The 17,195-nt window shown below is 42.0% G+C and overlaps 1 protein-coding gene across 1 annotated transcript in view; it reads right to left on the reverse strand.

Annotated features, from left to right (window-relative positions):
- The window catches only part of LOC139766029 (cyclin-F-like), a 65,833-nt gene that overhangs the window by 30,864 nt on the left and 17,774 nt on the right, over positions 1–17,195 (reverse strand). The window contains exons 4-6 of the mRNA XM_071694145.1: positions 16,041–16,219; positions 14,722–15,011; positions 14,074–14,263 (exon numbers count right to left, since the gene is read on the reverse strand). Of these exons, the coding sequence (XP_071550246.1) occupies positions 14,074–14,263; positions 14,722–15,011; positions 16,041–16,219 (659 nt within the window). The remainder of the gene's footprint in view (positions 1–14,073; positions 14,264–14,721; positions 15,012–16,040; positions 16,220–17,195) is intronic.

The following is a 17,195-nucleotide window of genomic DNA, read 5'->3' on the forward strand; positions in this document are numbered from 1 at the left end:
AAGCTCTCTCATCCACAACAGACTGCATACTTGCCCCTCTTTCCAAAACTCTTGCATTCACCTCCCTAACAACCCCATCCATAAGCAAATTAAACAACCATGGAGACATCACACACCCCTGCCGCAAATTAATATTCACTGAGAACCAATCACTTTCCTCCCTTCCTACACATACACATGCCTTACATCCTCGATAAAAACTTTTCACTACTTCTAAAAACTTGCCTCCCACACCAAAAATTCTTAATACCTTCCACATAGCATCTCTATCAACTCTACCATATGCCTTTTCCAGATCCATAAATGCTACATACAAATCCTCTACCACTTCTAAAACCACACTGCTCTTCCCCAATCTGATGCTCTGTACATGCCTTCACCCTCTCAATCAATACCCTCCCATATAATTTACCAGGAATACTCAACAAACTTATACTTCTGTAATTTGAGCACTCACTTTTATCCCCTTTGCCTTTGTACAATGACACCATGCAAGCATTCTGCCAATCCTAAGACACCTCACCATGAGTCGTTTTTTTTTTTTTTTTTTTTGCTGTCTCCCGCGTTTGCGAGGTAGCGCAAGGAAACAGATGAAAGAAATGGCCCAACCCACCCCCATACACATGTATATACATACGTCCACACACACAAATATACATACCTACACAGCTTTCCATGGTTTACCCCAGACGCTTCACATGCCCTCATTCAATCCACTGACAGCACGTCAACCCCGGTATACCACATCGCTCCAATTCACTCTATTCCTTGCCCTCCTTTCACCCTCCTGCATGTTCAGGCCCCGATCACACAAAATATTTTTCACTCCATCTTTCCACCTCCAATTTGGTCTCCCACTTCTCCTCGTTCCCTCCACCTCCGACACATATATCCTCTTGGTCAATCTTTCCTCACTCATTCTCTCCATGTGCCCAAACCATTTCAAAACACCCTCCTCTGCTCTCTCAACCACGCTCTTTTTATTTCCACACATCTCTCTTACCCTTACGTTACTTACTCGATCAAACCACCTCACACCACACATTGTCCTCAAACATCTCATTTCCAGCACATCCATCCTCCTGCGCACAACTCTATCCATAGCCATGAGTCATACATACATTAAATTACCTTACCAACCAGTCAACAATACAGTCACCCCCTTTTTTAATAAATTCCACTGCAATACCATCCAAACCCACTGCCTTGCCGGCTTTCATCTTCCGCAAAGCTTTTACCACCTCTTCTCTCTTTACCAAATCATTCTCCCTAACCCTCTCACTTTGCACATCACCTCGACCAAAACACCCTATATCTGCCACTCTATCATCAAACACATTCAACAAACCTTCAAAATACTCACTCCATCTCCTGCTCACATCACCACTACTTGCTATCACCTCCCCATTAGCCCCCTTCACTGAAGTTCCCAATTGTTCCCTTGCCTTATGCACTTTATTTACCTCCTTCCAAAACATCTTTTTATTCTCCCTGAAATTTAATGATACTCTCTCACCCCAAGCCGTCTTTTTCACCTCTTGCACCTTTCTCTTGATCTCCTGCCTCTTTCTTTTATACATCTCCCAGTCATTTGCATTATTTCCCTGCAAAAATCATCCAAATGCCTCTCACTTCTCATTCACTGATAATCTTACTTCATTCCACTACTCACTACCCTTTCTAATCTGCCCAACTCCCACGCTTCTCATGCCACAAGCATCTTTTGCGCAAGCCATCACTGCTTCCCTAAATACATCCCATTCCTCCCCCACTCCCCTTACCTCCTTTGTTCTCACCTTTTTCCATTCTGTACTCAGTCTCTCCTGGTACTTCCTCACACAAGTCTCCTTCCCAAGCTCACTTACTCTCACCACTCTCTTTACCCCAACATTCTCTCTTCTAAAGGAAGTATATACAAATTTATGTTGTTTTTTTTTTTTTTTGCTTTGTCGCTGTCTCCCGCGTTTGCGAGGTAGCACAAGGAAACAGACGAAAGAAATGGCCCAACCCACCCCCATACACATGTATATACATACATCCACACACGCAAATATACATACCTACACAGCTTTCCATGGTTTACCCCAGATGCTTCACATGCCCTCATTCAATCCACTGACAGCACGTCAACCCCGGTATACCACATCGATCCAATTCACTCTATTCCTTGCCCTCCTTTCACCCTCCTGCATGTTCAGGCCCCGATCACACAAAATATTTTTCACTCCATCTTTCCACCTCCAATTTGGTCTCCCACTTCTCCTCGTTCCCTCCACCTCCGACACATATATCCTCTTGGTCAATCTTTCCTCACTCATTCTCTCCATGTGCCCAAACCATTTCAAAACACCCTCTTCTGCTCTCTCAACCACGTTCTTTTTATTTCCACACATCTCTCTTACCCTTACGTTACTTACTCGATCAAACCACCTCACACCACACATTGTCCTCAAACATCTCATTTCCAGCACATCCATCCTCCTGCGCACAACTCTATGCATAGCCCACGCCTCGCAACCATACAACATTGTTGGAACCACTATTCCTTCAAACATACCCATTTTTGCTTTCCGAGATAATGTTCTCGACTTTCACACATTCTTCAAGGCTCCCAGGATTTTCGCCCCCTCCCCCACCCTATGATCCACTTCCGCTTCCATGGTTCCATCCGCTGCCAGATCCACTCACAGATATCTAAAACACTTTACTTCCTCCAGTTTTTCTCCATTCAAACTTACCTCCCAATTGACTTGACCCTCAACCCTACTGTACCTAATTACCTTGCTCTTATTCACATTTACTCTTAACTTTCTTCTTTCACACACTTTACCAAACTCAGTCACCAGCTTCTGCAGTTTCTCACATGAATCAGCCACCAGCGCTGTATCATCAGCGAACAACAACTGACTCACTTCCCAAGCTCTCTCATCCCCAACAGACTTCATACTTGCCCCTCTTTCCAAAACTCTTGCATTCACCTCCCTAACAACCCCATCCATAAACAAATTAAACAACCATGGAGACATCACACACCCCTGCCGCAAACCTACATTCACTGAGAACCAATCACTTTCCTCTCTTCCTACACGTACACATGCCTTACATCCTCGATAAAAACTTTTCACTGCTTCTAACAACTTGCCTCCCACACCATATATTCTTAATACCTTCCACATAGCATCTCTATCAACTCTATCATATGCCTTCTCCAGATCCATAAATGCTACATACAAATCCATTTGCTTTTCTAAGTATTTCTCACATACATTCTTCAAAGCAAACACCTGATCCACACATCCTCTACCACTTCTGAAACCACACTGCTCTTCCCCAATCTGATGCTCTGTACATGCCTTCACCCTCTCAATCAATACCCTCCCATATAATTTACCAGGAATTACTCTGTAATTTGAGCACTCACTCTTATCCCCTTTGCCTTTGTACAATGGCACTATGCACGCATTCCGCCAATCCTCAGGCACCTCACCATGAGTCATACATACATTAAATAACCTTACCAACCAGTCAATAATACAGTCACCCCCTTTTTTAATCAATTCCACTGCAATACCATCCAAACCTGCTGCCTTGCTGGCTTTCATCTTCCGCAAAGCTTTTACTACCTCTTCTCTGTTTACCAAATCATTTTCCCTAACCCTCTCACTTTGCACACCACCTCGACCAAAACACCCTATATCTGCCACTCTATCATCAAACACATTCAACAAACCTTCAAAATACTCACTCCATCTCCTTCTCACATCACCACTACTTGTTATCACCTCCCCATTCGCGCCCTTCACTGAAGTTCCCATTTGCTCCCTTGTCTTACGCACTTTATTTACCTCCTTCCAGAACATCTTTTTATTCTCCCTAAAATTTAATGATACTCTCTCACCCCAACTCTCATTTGCCCTCTTTTTCACCTCTTGCACCTTTCTCTTGACCTCCTGTCTCTTTCTTTTATACATCTCCCACTCAATTGCATTTTTTCCCTGCAAAAATCGTCCAAATGCCTCTCTCTTCTCTTTCACTAATAATCTTACTTCTTCATCCCACCACTCACTACCCTTTCTAATCAACCCACCTCCCACTCTTCTCATGCCACAAGCATCTTTTGTGCAATCCATCACAGCTTCCCTAAATACATCCCATTCCTCCCCCACTCCCCTTACTTCCATTGTTCTCACCTTTTTCCATTCTGTACTCAGTCTCTCCTGGTACTTACTCACACAAGTCTCCTTCCCAAGCTCACTTACTCTCACCACCCTCTTCACCCCACCATTCACTCTTCTTTTCTGAAAACCCATACAAATCTTCACCTTAGCCTCCACAAGATAATGATCAGACATCCCTCCAGTTGCACCTCTCAGCACATTAACATCCAAAAGTCTCTCTTTCGCGCGCCTGTCAATTAACATGTAATCCAATAATGCTCTCTGGCCATCTATCCTACTTACATACGTATACTTATGTATATCTCGCTTTTTAAACCAGGTATTCCCAATCACCAGTCCTTTTTCAGCACATAAATCTACAAGCTCTTCACCATTTCCATTTACAACACTGAACACCCCATGTATACCAATTATTCACTCAACTGCCACATTATTCACCTTTGCATTCAAATCACCCATCACTATAACCCGGTCTCGTGCATCAAAACCACTAACACACTCATTCAGCAGCTCCCAAAACGCTGGCCTCTCATGATCTCTCTTCTCATGCCCAGGTGCATATGCACCAATAATCACCCATCTCTCTCCATCAACTTTCAGTTTTACCCATATTAATCGAGAATTTACTTTCTTACATTCTATCACATACTCCCACAACTCCTGTTTCAGGAGTACTGCTACTCCTTCCCTTGCTCTTGTCCTCTCACTAACCCCTGACTTTACTCCCAAGACATTCCCAAACCACTCTTCCCCTTTACCCTTGAGCTTCGTTTCACTCAGAGCCAAAACATCCAGGTTCCTTTCCTCAAACATACTACCTATCTCTCCTTTTTTCACATCTTGGTTACATCCACACACATTTAGACACCCCAGTCTGAGCCTTCGAGGAGGATGATCACTCCCCGCATGACTCCTTCTTCTGTTTCCCATTTTAGAAAGTTAACAAATACAAGGAGGGGAGGATTTCTGGCCCCCCGCTCCCGTCCCCTCTAGTCGCCTTCTACGACACGCGAGGAATGCGTGGGAAGTATTCTTTCACCCCTATCCCCAGGGATAATATATATATATTTTTTTTTTTTTCATACTATTCGCTATTTCCCGCGATAGCAAGGTAGCGTTAAGAACAGAGGACTGGGCCTTTGAGGGAATATCCTCACCTGGCTCCACTCTGTTCCTTCTTTTGGAAAATGAAAAAAAAAAACGAGAGGGGAGGATTTCCAGCCCCCCCGCTCCCTCCCCTTTTAGTCGCCTTCTACGACACGCAGGGAATACGTGGGAAGTATTCTTAATCCCCTATCCCCAGGGCTATATATATATATATATATATATATATATATATATATATATATATATATATATACATATATATATATATATTCTTTTTTTTTTCATTTTTTTTTTTTCAAACTATTCGCTATTTCCCGTGTTAGCGAGGTAGCGTTAAGAACAGAGAACTGGGCCATTGAGGGAATATCCTCAACTGGCCCCCTTCTCTGTTCCTTCTTTTGGAAAATTAAAAAAAAAAAAAAAAAAAAAAAAAAAAAATTGAGAGGGGAGGATTTCCAGCCCCCCGCTCCCTTCCCTTTTAGTCGCCTTCTATGACACGCAGGGAATACGTGGGAAGTATTCTTTCTCCTCTATCCCCAGGGATAATATATATATATATATATATATATATATATATATATATATATATATATATATATATTTTTTTTTTTTTTTTTTTTTTTATACTTTGTCGCTGTCTCCCGCGTTTGCGAGGTAGCGCAAGGAAACAGACGAAAGAAATGGCCCAACCCCCCCCCCATACACATGTATATACATACGTCCACACACGCAAATATACATACCTACACAGCCTTCCATGGTTTTCCCCAGACGCTTCACATGCCCTGATTCAATCCACTGCCAGCACGTTAACCCCGGTATACCACATCGCTCCAATTCACTCTATTCCTTGCCCTCCTTTCACCCTCCTGCATGTTCAGGCCCCGATCACACAAAATCTTTTTCACTCCATCTTTCCACCTCCAATTTGGTCTCCCTCTTCTCCTCGTTCCCTCCACCTCCGACACATATATCCTCTTGGTCAATCTTTCCTCACTCATTCTCTCCATGTGCCCAAACCACTTCAAAACACCCTCCTCTGCTCTCTCAACCACGCTCTTTTTATTTCCACACATTTCTCTTACCCTTACGTTACTCACTTGATCAAACCACCTCACACCACACATTGTCCTCAAACATCTCATTTCCAGCACATCCATCCTCCTGCGCACAACTCTATCCATAGCCCACGCCTCGCAACCATACAACATTGTTGGAACCACTATTCCTTCAAACATACCCATTTTTGCTTTCCGAGATAATGTTCTCGACTTCCACACATTCTTCAAGGCTCCCAGAATTTTCGCCCCCTCCCCCACCCTATGATCCACTTCCGCTTCCATGGTTCCATCCGCTGCCAGATCCACTCCCAGATATCTAAAACACTTCACTTCCTCCAGTTTTTCTCCATTCAAACTCACCTCCCAATTGACTTGACCCTCAACCCTACTGTACCTAATAACCTTGCTCTTATTCACATTTACTCTTAACTTTCTTCTTCCACACACTTTACCAAACTCAGTCACCAGCTTCTGCAGTTTCTCACATGAATCAGCCACCAGCGCTGTATCATCAGCGAACAACAACTGACTCACTTCCCAAGCTCTCTCATCCCCAACAGACTTCATACTTGCCCCTCTTTCCAAAACTCTTGCATTTACCTCCCTAACAACCCCATCCATAAACAAATTAAACAACCATGGAGACATCACACACCCCTGCCGCAAACCTACATTCACTGAGAACCAATCACTTTCCTCTCTTCCTACACGTACACATGCCTTACATCCTTGATAAAAACTTTTCACTGCTTCTAACAACTTGCCTCCCACACCATATATTCTTAATACCTTCCACAGAGCATCTCTATCAACTCTATCATATGCCTTCTCCAGATCCATAAATGCTACATACAAATCCATTTGCTTTTCTAAGTATTTCTCACATACATTCTTCAAAGCAAACACCTGATCCACACATCCTCTACCACTTCTGAAACCACACTGCTCTTCCCCAATCTGATGCTCTGTACATGTCTTCACCCTCTCAATCAATACCCTCCCATATAATTTACCAGGAATACTCAACAAACTTATACCTCTGTAATTTGAGCACTCACTCTTATCCCCTTTGCCTTTGTACAATGGCACTATGCACGCATTCCGCCAATCCTCAGGCACCTCACCATGAGTCATACATACATTAAATAACCTTACCAACCAGTCAACAATACAGTCACCCCCTTTTTTAATAAATTCCACTGCAATACCATCCAAACCTGCTGCCTTGCCGGCTTTCATCTTCCGCAAAGCTTTCACTACCTCTTCTCTGTTTACCAAATCATTTTCCCTAACCCTCTCACTTTGCACACCACCTCGACCAAAACACCCTATATCTGCCACTCTATCATCAAACACATTCAACAAACCTTCAAAATACTCACTCCATCTCCTTCTCACATCACCACTACTTGTTATCACCTCCCCATTTGCGCCCTTCACTGAAGTTCCCATTTGCTCCCTTGTCTTACGCACTTTATTTACCTCCTTCCAGAACATCTTTTTATTCTCCCTAAAATTTAATGATACTCTCTCACCCCAACTCTCATTTGCCCTTTTTTTCACCTCTTGCACCTTTCTCTTGACCTCCTGTCTCTTTCTTTTATACATCTCCCACTCAATTGCATTTTTTCCCTGCAAAAATCGTCCAAATGCCTCTCTCTTCTCTTTCACTAATACTCTTACTTCTTCATCCCACCACTCACTACCCTTCTATATATATATATATATATATATATATATATATATATATATATATATATATATATATATATATATACATACATATATATATACACATATATATATATATATACATACATATATATACACATATATATATATACATATATATATATATATATATATATATATATATATATATATATATATATATATATATATATGATAGAGTTGATAGTAATGCTCTGTGGAAGGCACCAAGAATATATGGTGTGGGAGGCAAGCTGCTAGAAGCAGTGAAAAGTTTCCATCGAGGATGCAAGGCATGTGCACGTGCAGGAAGAGAGGAAAGTGATTGGCCCCCAGCGAATGCAGGTCTGCGGCAGGGGTGCGTGGTGTCTCCATGGTTGCTCAATTTGTCCATGGATGGGGCCGCTAGGGAGGTGAATGCAAGAGCTTTGGAAAGAGGGGCAAGCACGAAGTCTGTTGGGGATGAGAGAGCCTGGGAAGCGAGGCAGCCGCTGTTCGCCGACGACACAGCGCCGGCGGCTGATTCATGTGAGAAACTGCAGAAGCCGGTGACTGAGCCTGGCAAAGTGTGTGAAAGAAGAAAGCCAAGAGTAAATGTGAATAAGAGCAAGGTCACTAGGTACAGCAGGGCTGAGGGTCAAGTCAATTGGGAGGCAAGCCTGAATGGAGAAAAACTGGAGGAAGCAAAGTGCTCTAGACGTCCGGGAGCGGATCCGGCAGCGGACGGAACCACGGAAGCAGAAGTGGATCACAGGGCGAGGGAGGGGGCAAAAATCCCGGGAGCCCCAAAGAATGTGTGGAAGTTGAGAACACCATCTCGGAAAGCAAAAATGGGTATAATTGAAGGAACAGCGGTTCTAACAACGTTGCATGGCTGCGAGGTGCGGGCCATGGATAGAGCCGCGCGCAGGAGGACGGATGCGCTGGAAATGAGATGCTTGAGGACAACACATGGTGCGAGGTGGTTCGATCGAGCAAGCAACGCAAGGGTAAGAGAGATGTGTGGAAATAAAAAGAGCGTGGTTGAGAGAGCAGAAGAGGGTGCCTTGAAATGGCCTGGGCACATGGAGAGAATGAGTGAGGAAAGATTGACCAAGAGGACACATGTGTCGGAGGTGGATGGAACGAGGAGAAGCAGGAGACCAAATTGGAGGCGGAAAGATGGAGCGAAAAAGACCCTATGTGATCGGGGCCCGAACACGCAGGAGGGCGAAAGGAGGGCAAGGAATAGAGTGAATTGGACCGATGTGGCACACCGGGGTTGACGCGCTGTCAGTGGACCAAACCAGGGCACGTGAAGCACCCGGGGCAAACCACGGAAAGCTGTGCAGGCATGTACACTTGCGTGTGTGAACGCACGTATACACATGTGTATGGGGGTGGGCTGGGCCACCCCCCCCCGCCCGCTTCCCCGCGCCACCTCGCAAACGCGGGAGACAGCAGCAAAAAAAAAATATATATATATATATATATATATATATATATATATATATATATATATATATACATATATATATATATATATATATATATATATATATATATATATACACATATATATATATATATATATATATATATATATATATATATATATATATATATATATATATATATATATATATATATATATCTTTCTTTCTTTTTCTTTCAAACTATTCGCCATTTCCCGCATTAGCGAGGTAGCGTTAAGAACAGAGGACTGGGCCTTGAGGGAATACCCACACCTGGCCCAATTCTCTGTTCCTTCTTTTGGAAAATTAAAAAAAAAACGAGAGGGGAGGATTTCCAGCCCCCCGCTCCCTCCCCTTTTAGTCGCCTTCTACGACACGCAGGGAATACGTGGGAAGTATTCTTTCTCCCCTATCCCCAGGGATAATACATATATATATATATATATATATATATATACATATATATATATATATATATACACATATACATATATATATATATACATATTATATATATATATATAATACACATAATACATATATATATATATATACATATATATATACATATATATATATATACACATATATATATATATATATATATATATATATTATATATATATATATATATATATATATATATATATATATATTATATATATGTTCAGGCCCCGATCACTCAAAATCTTTTTCACTCCATCTTTCCACCTCCAATTTGGGGTGAGAGAGTATCATTAAATTCTAAGGAAAATAAAAAGACGTTATTAGGTACAGTAGGGTTGAGGGTCAAGTCAATTGGGAGGTGAGTTTGAATGGAGAAAAACTGGAGGAAGTGAAGTGTTTTAGATATCTGGGAGTGGATCTGGCAGCAGATGGAACCATGGAAGCGGAAGTGGATCATAGGGTGGGGGAGGGGGCGAAAATTCTGGGGGCCTTGAAGAATGTGTGGAAGTCGAGAACATTATCTCGGAAAGCAAAAATGGGTATGTTTGAAGGAATAGTGGTTCCAACAATGTTGTATGGTTGCGAGGCGTGGGCTATGGATAGAGTTGTGCGCAGGAGGATGGATGTGCTGGAAATGAGATGTTTGAGGACAATGTGTGGTGTGAGGTGGTTTGATCGAGTGAGTAACGTAAGGGTAAGAGAGATGTGTGGAAATAAAAAGAGCGTGGTTGAGAGAGCAGAAGAGGGTGTTTTGAAGTGGTTTGGGCACGTGGAGAGAATGAGTGAGGAAAGATTGACCAAGAGGATATATGTGTCGGAGGTGGAGGGAACGAGGAGAAGAGGGAGACCAAATTGGAGGTGGAAAGATGGAGTGAAAAAGATTTTGTGTGATCGGGGCCTGAACATGCAGGAGGGTGAAAGGAGGGCAAGGAATAGAGCTATTTCCCGCAATAGCGAGGTAGCGTTAAGAACAGAGGACTGGGCCTTTGAGGGAATATCCTCACCTGGACCTCTCCTCTGTTCCTTCTTTTGGAAAAAAAAAAAAAAAAAAAAAAAAAAAAAAGGGGGGAGGATTTCCAGCCCCCCGCTCCCTTCCCTTTTAGTCGCCTTCTACGACACGCAGGGAATACGTGGGAAGTATTCTTTCTCCCCTATCCCCAGGGAAATATATATATATTTTTTTTTTTTTTTTTTTTTTATACTTTGTCGCTGTCTCCCGCGTTTGCGAGGTAGCGCAAGGAAACAGACGAAAGAAATGGCCCAACCCCCCCCATACACATGTACATACACACGTCCACACACGCAAATATACATACCTACACAGCTTTCCATGGTTTACCCCAGACGCTTCACATGCCTTGATTCAATCCACTGACAGCACGTCAACCCCTGTATACCACATCGCTCCAATTCACTCTATTCCTTGCCCTCCTTTCACCCTCCTGCATGTTCAGGCCCCGATCACACAAAATCCTTTTCACTCCATCTTTCCACCTCCAATTTGGTCTCCCTCTTCTCCTCGTTCCCTCCACCTCCGACACATATATCCTCTTGGTCAATCTTTCCTCACTCATTCTCTCCATGTGCCCAAACCATTTCAAAACACCCTCTTCTGCTCTCTCAACCACGCTCTTTTTATTTCCACACATCTCTCTTACCCTTACGTTACTCACTCGATCAAACCACCTCACACCACACATTGTCCTCAAACATCTCATTTCCAGCACATCCATCCTCCTGCGCACAACTCTATCCATCGCCCACGCCTCGCAACCATACAACATTGTTGGAACTACTATTCCTTCAAACATACCCATTTTTGCTTTCCGGGATAATGTTCTCGACTTCCACACATTTTTCAAGGCTCCCAAAATTTTCGCCCCCTCCCCCACCCTATGATCCACTTCCGCTTCCATGGTTCCATCCGCTGACAGATCCACTCCCAGATATCTAAAACACTTCACTTCCTCCAGTTTTTCACCATTCAAACTCACCTCCCAATTGACTTGACCCTCAACCCTACTGTACCTAATAACCTTGCTCTTATTCACATTTACTCTTAACTTTCTTCTTCCACACACTTTACCAAACTCCGTCACCAGCTTCTGCAGTTTCTCACATGAATCCGCCACCAGCGCTGTATCATCAGCGAACAACAACTGACTCACTTCCCAAGCTCTCTCATCCCCAACAGACTTCATACTTGCCCCTCTTTCCAAGACTCTTGCATTTACCTCCCTAACAACCCCATCCATAAACAAATTAAACAACCATGGAGACATCACACACCCCTGCCACAAACCTACATTCACTGAGAACCAATCACTTTCCTCTCTTCCTACACGTACACATGCCTTACATCCTCGATAAAAACTTTTCACTGCTTCTAACAACTTGCCTCCCACACCATATATTCTTAATACCTTCCACAGAGCATCTCTATCAACTCTATCATATGCCTTCTCCAGATCCATAAATGCTACATACAAATCCATTTGCTTTTCTAAGTATTTCTCACATACATTCTTCAAAGCAAACACCTGATCCACACATCCTCTACCACTTCTGAAACCACACTGCTCTTCCCCAATCTGATGCTCTGTACATGCCTTCACCCTCTCAATCAATACCCTCCCATATAATTTACCAGGAATACTCAACAAACTTCTTTCTTTCTTTCATACTATTCGCCATTTCCCGCATTAGCGAGGTAGCGTTAAGAACAGAGGACTGGGCCTTTGAGGGATTATCCTCACTTGGCCCCCTTCTCTGTTCCTTCTTTTGGAAAATTAAAAAAAAAAAAAAAAAATGAGAGGGGAGGATTTCCAGCCACCCGCTCCCTTCCCTTTTAGTCGCCTTCTACGACACGCAGGGAATACGTGGGAAGTATTCTTTCTCCCCTATCCCCAGGGATAAACTCAACAAACTTATACCTCTGTAATTTGAGCACTCACTCTTATCCCCTGGGGGATAGGGGATTAAGAATACTTCCCACGTATTCCCTGTGTGTCGTAGAAGGCGACTAAAAGGGGAGGGAGCGGGGGGCTGGAAATCCTCCCCTCTCGTTTTTTTTTAATTTTCCAAAAGAAGGAACAGAGAATTGGGCCAGGTGAGGGTATTCCCTTAAAGGCCCAGTCCTCTGTTCTTGGCGCTACCTCGCTGGTGCGGGAAATGGCGAATAGTTTGAGGGAGGGAGGGGATATATATATATATATACATATATATACATACACACGCACACATACACACACACACACACATATACATATATATACATATGAAAAAAGTAAGAAATAATTTAGAAAACTGAAACTATATATATATATATATATATATATATATATATATATATATATATATGCTTGCCCTCATCCATTCCTGAAGACACCCTGCCCCACAGGAAACAGCATCGCTATCCCCTGCTTCAGCAAGGTAGCGCCAGAAAAAAAAAGCCATATTCGTTCACATTCAGTCTCTAGTTGTCATGCATAATGCACTGAAACCACATTTCCCACAGAATCTTTATCTTAAATATAAATTTCTCCATTTTTCAGCTTTCAAACACTTGATTTGTCTTAGTGCCTGGCCATCTAACAAAATATTTTTTTTCACATATGTTCGCCATTTCCAACATTAGCAAGGTAGCATCAAGAACAGACAACTCAGCCTTAGAAGGAAAAAGCCTCACTTGGCCCACTTCTTTGTTCCTCCTTTTGTAAAAGTAAAACAAGAGGGGAGGATTTCCAGTCCCCCCACTCTCACCCCTTTAAGTCACCTTTGACGACACGCAAGTAATATGTTTGAAGTATTCTTTCTCCTGTATCCCTAGGGATAAAAATTATAAATATCAAAGCTAGCTGGTATGATAAGCCCCACTTTTTTTTGTTACTCCAAGATATCATCTGCAAGGTTCCACCACAAGTAAAGGTAAACTAACCTAAAATCTGCTCAGCACTCACTTGGAATACTCACAGTCTACTTCATCTGCCTCAGCTCACATTACAACAGGGTGAATCTTCTTATGTGAATAATACCCAGTTCAAACCTACACATTTCTTATCACTAAATTTCATTAGCCTTAATGGTGACTCATTCATACAAATATTAGGATAATACCTGTGTGGCTGCATGTATAACTTTAGAGGTGTGGAGCTTCATATTAGCAACTTCACACAGCCAATCCACCAGCACATGATGCATGTGTGGTGTCACATGCTGCTGATAATTAAGAGCACACCAAGTGCGAGATGGTGGGCTGCTTTGTAGGAACTCTCGTATCTCAGGTAAACACTGATTGCTTGGATGCCTACAGAAGAAAATTAAGAAGTTTTCAAAACATAAAATACACCACCTTGACAAAAGTAAAAGTCACTGCTAGATCAGAAATCTAATATACAGCATGTGTTTCTGACAATCATTTATCTAGCTAGATGGCATGGCAAGCAAATGAATTTGCCACATAAAGATGCAGTAACTGATACACCTGACTATCCACTAGAACATTTCCCAGGGCACAGGCTTGTCAACATTAAAATGAATGATATCCTCATCTGATCTTCTTCCTCCCAATGATGTTTAGTTTCTCTGGCTAAGTCCAAAATGCAATCTTGTTTTCAGACTTTACAGTACACCTATGGTCATTCATAATTTTCTATGAAAAGATGCATAACAAAATACATGAAAGATATTGTGAGAGCCTTAATAAAAGTTACCAGTACACTTTCAAGGAAAACACTTTAATATCACTGATAATAAGTAATCTACCTGGAAGTTGCAAGGAAGAGTGAAAGCTTTAGGACTGCTGGATAATATCCAGTAAGACATAGCTCTCTAAGTTCACGGCAAGCCTGTAGCTCTGTTCCAGGATCTAGCACTCCTTCTTGGTGTCGTCTCTCGTATCGAGAATGCCATTGCAACAGTCGTGCATGCAGGTCACCTTCCTGTGCAGCGATCTTGATCCAATTAACAGTAAATGGATCTACATGGTTCCCTCCATCTCCAATTACTTCTGATATTCGACTTAAAACTCTAATGGCCCATGGAGCACCAGTCATCTGAAAAATCCACAGAAATGTGTACTATCAAATAAGAAAAATTTGGGAATGGAATTAAATGTTTACATAGTCAAAAGCTGTCATGGAACAACCATTTCAAGATTTCACTCCCCAAAAACAGGAATACTATGCCATCTCAATAATATTACATTGTACCAAATAATATACATGGATGTAAAATAGGACTGAGGACACCATAACACTGACATCTCCAACTTATGGGTGTGAGCCATGGATGCAGAATAGGGTAAACAGTTCTAAGACTCAGGCTTCATAAATGAGGTACTTAATGGGTGCTTGCAATGTTCACAGATGAGATGGGGTCAGTAATGCTGAAGTCTACACAAGGTATGGGATGTCAAAAAGAGGAAAAAAATGTTGTTTTGTATTGAAAGGTTGGAGAAGCAAAATACCAAGATATCTGGCAAAAAGGAGATGAAGCATAAAGACAGGTAGGTAAAGAAAACATAAAGGAGCAAATCAAAGGATGAGAGTGTGAAGGGAAGACAATCAGAATCTTAGGAAGGGAAAGTGAGCAAATCTACTGGGGAGAGGACCAAGAAAGACATGAAAGAGATAGGGCATGCAAAAGAAATGACTTTAGATATGATATCCCAGACAATTTTCTATAAATGCCATCTCAAAATACCCTCGTGTCAGAGCTAGAGATATATAAATAGATATAATTCTATTGTATACATTTCATAATTCATTCTATTACCAGTACGTACATACTCATGTTTTCATGAAGATTACAAATATGTGTAATTGTATCTTCAAATTAAAGAATGATGCTGTATCAGATTATTTACATTTAAAATTGTCTCATAACCAAAAACTGAAAAGCAAGTGTAATTAATAACACTCATTAAGATTCATCATGGAAAATTCCTCACAGCTGAATTAGCTAAAAATTCATTTTCTATAAAGATAAGACACAGAGCTGACAGAAATAAATGAAGTACATTAAAAGATGAAGCTACAACAAACTTTGAAAAACAGATAAACTCTCAAATGGTCTTATCTTACTTGAGCAACATGTGAGACCCGTGTGTGTACGTAGCGCTTACAACAAAGAGGCTGAGTACCCCAAGGTGGGCGATACAACAGCCAAAGCTGTGACCGTGGCCCTAGAGTTCCTCCTGTTTCCAAGCGCTCGAAGAGTGTAACAGCCAGTTCTCCATTGAATAACGGTTTACCAAGAATGACTGAAAAAAGTATCAAAGTTAATTAAGAAAAAAAAAATTGGTTTTGACTTTTCTGAGCCTGAACCTGGCAAACTAAGGAGGCATGTCCAAAACTCCCATCTACATTTCTTTCAGACAATGAGTTACATGAAAAGTCCAAACAACCACAGCGTAGTAGCTCCATTATTACTGTGAATGAAGGATACTTTCAAAACAACATATTTTTAAAGCCTGGCTGATTCAGGTGAGAAACTGCAGAAGTCAGTGACTGAGTTTGGTAAAAAGTGTGAAAGAAGAAAGTTCAGAGTATGTGTGAATAAGAGCAAGGTCATTAGGTTCAGTAGGGTTGAGGGACAAGTTGATTGGGAGTTAAGTTTGAATGGAGAAAACTGGAGGAAGTGAAGTGTTTTAGATATCTGGGAGTGGACTTAGCAGCGGATGGGACCATGGAAGTGGAAGTGAGTTACAGGGTGGGGGAGAGGGCGAGGTTCTAGGAGCTTTGAAGAATATGTGGAAGGCAAGAACATTATCTCGGAGAGCAAAAATGGGTACGTTTAAAGGAATAGTGGCTCCAACAATGTTATATGGTCGTGAGGCTATAGACAGGGTTGTGCGGATGAGGGTGAATGTTTTGGAAATGAAATGTTTGAAGACAATATGTAGTGTGAGGCGGTTTGATCAGGTAAGAAATGAAAGGGGAAGAGAGATGTGTGGTAATAAAAAGAGCATGGCTGAGAGAGCAGAAGAGAGTGTGTTGAAATGGTGTGGACACAAGGAGAGTATATGCGAGGAAAGATTGACAAAGAGGATACACATGTCAGAGGTGGAGGCAACGAGGAGAAGTGGGAGACCAAACTGGAGGTGGAAGGATGGCGTGAAAAAGATTTTGAGCGATCAGGGCCTGAGCATACAAGAGGGTGAAAGGTGTGCAAGGAATAGAGTAAATTGGAACAATGTGGTATACCAGGCAGACGTGCTGTCAATGGATTGAACCAGG

The sequence above is a fragment of the Panulirus ornatus genome, chromosome 56, assembly GCF_036320965.1.
Source record: "Panulirus ornatus isolate Po-2019 chromosome 56, ASM3632096v1, whole genome shotgun sequence".
In the NCBI taxonomy this organism is placed as follows: Eukaryota; Metazoa; Arthropoda; class Malacostraca; order Decapoda; family Palinuridae; genus Panulirus; species Panulirus ornatus.